Below are 4109 nucleotides of genomic sequence, written 5' to 3'. Positions count from 1 at the left end.
GGTCCACAATTTAATCGTCGCCGCAGCGATTCGAACTTGGGACCCTGTGGTTAGAATTGCTGTCCAGTACCACTAGGCTACCACCTTGGTGGCAATTCTACGCTCCTTTACAGCCCATCCAACGCTCAAGAAAGAATGGCCAGAGATGTACCGTTCCTCTGATTACCGGCTTTATTGGCGCAGGCCACAAAGCTTCCATGTTGATGGAGACCACTCCACACATGGAGACAAGACCAGTGACTGACTCGTAATTTTACACGCACCCAAACAAGCTCGTTGTCCGAGGTCCACAGTATTAACCACTTTGGATGTTATCCAAATCCGTTTCATTACAATGTTCACAAAAACAAACGACACGACACAACAGAGTAAAACCAAAAAGCAAAAGTAAACAACACACTTTACATCCTCCATCTCAAATCCAACGGCTCACAGAAATCTATCATTCTTTTACATAAAAATAGAAAATTAGCCCTACTGGCTGGCAACGCCGGCGGTGGTGGCGCTGGCGTCCTCCGAAGCGGAGGGCGAGTCGGACATCGAGTCGAAGGACTCGAGCGAGGGGGAGAATTCTCCGCGGATCTCCTCGATCATCTTGACTACGTGGCCGATCCTGGGTCGCTGATCGGGCGACGTCGCGGTGCACCCCATCGCGATCTGGAGCATCCCCACCATCTCCTCCTCGATCCCCTTGTACCGCATCAGCTCCAGGTCGAACACCTCTGCCGTCCACTCCTCCCTCACCACCGACTGCACCCACCGCGGTAAGTCTATCACTCCGCCGCCGCCGTCGGCCGCCGGCTTCCCGGTGAGGAGCTCCAGCAGCACCACGCCGAAGGCGTACATGTCCGCCCGCTGCGACGACCAGGGTCGCCGCCCGTCCGCCGGCGCCTCCGGGGCGCGGTACCCGCCGTACCGCGCGGCCGCCGCGGGGCCCAGGAGGGCCAGCCCGAAGTCGGCGAGCCGCGCGTTGCCGGTCTTGTCGATGAGGATGTTGGTAGACTTGACGTTCCCGTGGGCCAGCTTCGGCGCCTTGCTCGCGTGGTGGATGAACGCCAGCCCCCTCGCCGCCCCCGCCGCGATCCTCATCCTCGTCGTCCAATCCAACGGCGTCCGCCCCGGTCCTCGATTTCCTAAAAATAATGCCAGCAAAAAAAAGCATCCAATGCATGAGATCCAGTTATTTACCGAAATGCGACTGCGAGGGGTGACGGGATCCGACGGAGACGGGGTTACCACTCACTTACCGTGGAGGAGAGAGTAGAGGCTGCCGTTGGGCATGTACTCGTAGACGAGGAGCTTCTCGTCGCGGGCGGAGTAGTAGGCTTTGAGAGGGACAAGGTTGGGGTGGCGCAACCGGCCGAGGGCCTCCATGTGGTGCTCGAACTCGCGCTTTCCGGCGACCTGGACGTCGCGGAGGCGCTTGACGGCGACGACGCTGCCGTCGTCGAGGACGGCCTTGTACGCGGTCCCGTAACCGCCCTTCCCCAGCATCTCCGCCGAAGCCCGGAGCAAGTCCTCCAGCTCGAACCGCTTGGCGTCGTCCAAGAACACCATCCTCGCCCGCTCGAACCCACCGCCAGCAGCGCCGGTGGCGCCGCCTCCCTGGGAGGCGTAGGGGCTGGAGGAGTAGACAATCTTCTCCCCCTCGTGAAGCCGGGACGGGTTCTTCCGAGCGAACTTCCGCCAGAAGTAACAAAACAAAAGCCCGGAGACGATGACCAGCACGGCGAAGTCCCCGACCACGATGGCAACCACGGCGACCCGGCTCATGCCGCCGGGGGTTGGGCGGCGGCGCTCGCCAGGGGGAGCGACCACCGGCTTGGAGGAGGGGGAGGAAGCGACGACGGCGGCGGCGGGGGGGACGGGGGCGGCGGCGGAGCTGTTGTCGGTGGGACGGCTGGGATCGCTGACGGCGTCGCGGCAGCTGGCAAGCGGGGCGCCGCAGAGGGCCGGGTTCCCGGCAAATGCGGCGGCGGGGAAGGAGGTCGCAGAAGGTGGGATGGCGCCGGAAAGCATATTGGAGGAGACATTTAAGTCCTGGAGGTTGGGGAGGGCGAGGCCGGAGATGGGGCCGGATAGGCGGTTGGAGTCGAGGCGGAGGGTGAGGAGACGGGAGAGCCGGTTCAGCGAGGCCGGCACGGAGCCGGAAAGGTTGTTGTGAGAGAGATCGAGGCGGTAAAGGCGGGAGAGAGACGAAATGGAGTGTGGGATGGCGCCGGAGAGGTTGTTGTGCGAAAGGAAGAGGAGTTTGAGGGCGGGGAGTGGGGAGAGGTCGGGGATGGTGCCGGAGAGGAGGTTGGACTTGAGGCTGAGAACGCGGAGCTGGTCTAGGCGGGTGAGGGCTTGGAGGGCGTCGGGGCTGGAGAGGGAGAGTCCCTCGAGGACGAGGCGGGTGACGCGGCCCTGGGCGCAAGAGATGCCCAGCCACGTCGAGCACGGGGCCGGTTCCGACCGGTTCCAGCTCGCCAGCTTCTGAGCCGGGTCCGACAGGGCGCGGAAGGCCAGCAGCGTGCTCAAGTCTCCGTCCAACGATGACCAAGAGGCTTCCACCTCTAAAGAGTGCTCAAAGAAAAACAGACAAAGGAGAGGTGGTAATAGTAGGTGTTGGAAGAACTGGAGCTTCTTCTTGTCCCCCATTTTCTTCTTTCACTCTTCCGAAAGAGAAAAGAGTGAGGACTGAGGAGAGAAGAGAGAGGAAAACAACACTTTTGTAGTGGTGCTGCCACCGCCAGGGATTGGGATGTCTCTTTCGCTATCACTTTCCTTTCTACCGGACCTAGAGGAGGGGCGTGGATGTAATTGCGGTGGAAGGGTGAGGAGGCTTCGATGTATGCTCGATTAGGTTACTTTATTGGTGAGATGACGGGATGGAGAGGAGAGGCCGTTGCCTTGGCTTCGGGCTACCAACTTCATCCCCAGCTATATGGTCACGGCGCTCGTGGATTTCGAAGTCAAAATAAAAAAAGACCCAACGGTGGCATTATATATTTAACCATTGCGTTTGGATCCCGCACGCCAGAGGAGCTGATGGACCGCCATCGTGTCATTACGGCAGTGACCAAGGTGACGTTGGAGTCCAAAGCTAGAATCTGTTCTGGTCCGCCCCACCGGCCCCTGTTGGCTTAATGCAAGCGGGTTTCCTTTTGGCAGTGGGGGCCATGATGCGTTCGGTTGGCACTTTTGCTTACTAAATCTAAAGTGTGATTAGAGCCGCCAAAGCTACAAGTCAGCCTAATGACAAACGTAAAAAGCGTATAAATGATGAACATTAGTAATGAATACACAAAAAGAAGCAGCAGGATCGTAGAAGAAGGCAAATGAAACACGAGAGAATAATTTATGTTTTATGGATGTCTAGATGTGAATGAAGATCTATGACTAGACATGATATAAACATGTTAAGCAAACTACCCGACAAGATTGAATATATGAATTTTGTGACCTGGAATAAAGGGCTACATATAATTGGAGAGCTTTCGTGCATGTCTTCATGTAAATGTGTTGGGATTACAGATGATAAGTTTCATAATAGATAACCCCCTTCCAGATATCTCCTAATTCTCAAATAATAATGAAAATGGGATTATAGTAAAATCCCCGTTACAAGCACCAAAAGATTGTATCATTTTTGTTAGCTACTAGCTATGAGACGTGCTTCACATGTCCGTCTCATAAGGATAACTATTTAAGAAAATTTCAAACATTTTCAAATTTCATAAAAAATTACACATATAAAATTTCATATGATTATATGCTGATAATTAATTTTAATTTCTTGAGTATTATATTCATGTGTTTATGATAACTTTTTGTTCTACAAGATTTATTCCATAGGTTAGTTTTATTGTACAGTATTTTCGTAGTACTTAAAGAAAGGCTCCAAACATATCCATTACATTGCATGTCATAATTATCTAATAGCTTAGACGAAGATAGATGGTAAACTATCCTACAACCTATCCAGTAACTTAATTTATGAGATGATCATGTAGCTGTGCAGCCGCAGTTCATTCAAATTTGGCTTTATGAGAATCTTATGCATAAAATAGAATGCAGTTTGATGATATTATTTGATGTCTGTCTTGTGAGGACTCGTGCAGTTGCAT

The 4109-nt window shown here is 54.0% G+C and overlaps 1 protein-coding gene across 1 annotated transcript; it reads right to left on the bottom strand.

Annotated features, from left to right (window-relative positions):
* Positions 1-293: 293 nt before the first annotated feature.
* LOC103723274 (probable leucine-rich repeat receptor-like protein kinase At1g68400) lies at positions 294-2921 on the bottom strand. The gene is made up of 2 exons (XM_008814152.4): positions 1248-2921; positions 294-1133 (listed from the first exon to the last, which is right to left on the bottom strand). Exons 1-2 carry the CDS (start codon positions 2638-2640, stop codon positions 475-477), a joined length of 2052 nt encoding a protein of 683 aa, XP_008812374.3. The 5' UTR covers positions 2641-2921; the 3' UTR covers positions 294-474.
* Positions 2922-4109: the final 1188 nt, after the last annotated feature.

The sequence above is a fragment of the Phoenix dactylifera genome, chromosome 8 (assembly GCF_009389715.1).
Source record: "Phoenix dactylifera cultivar Barhee BC4 chromosome 8, palm_55x_up_171113_PBpolish2nd_filt_p, whole genome shotgun sequence".
Taxonomy (NCBI): domain Eukaryota; kingdom Viridiplantae; phylum Streptophyta; class Magnoliopsida; order Arecales; family Arecaceae; genus Phoenix; species Phoenix dactylifera.
The sequence above is the reverse complement of the archived record's forward strand: the minus strand, read 5'-3'. Positions and strand labels throughout refer to the sequence as shown.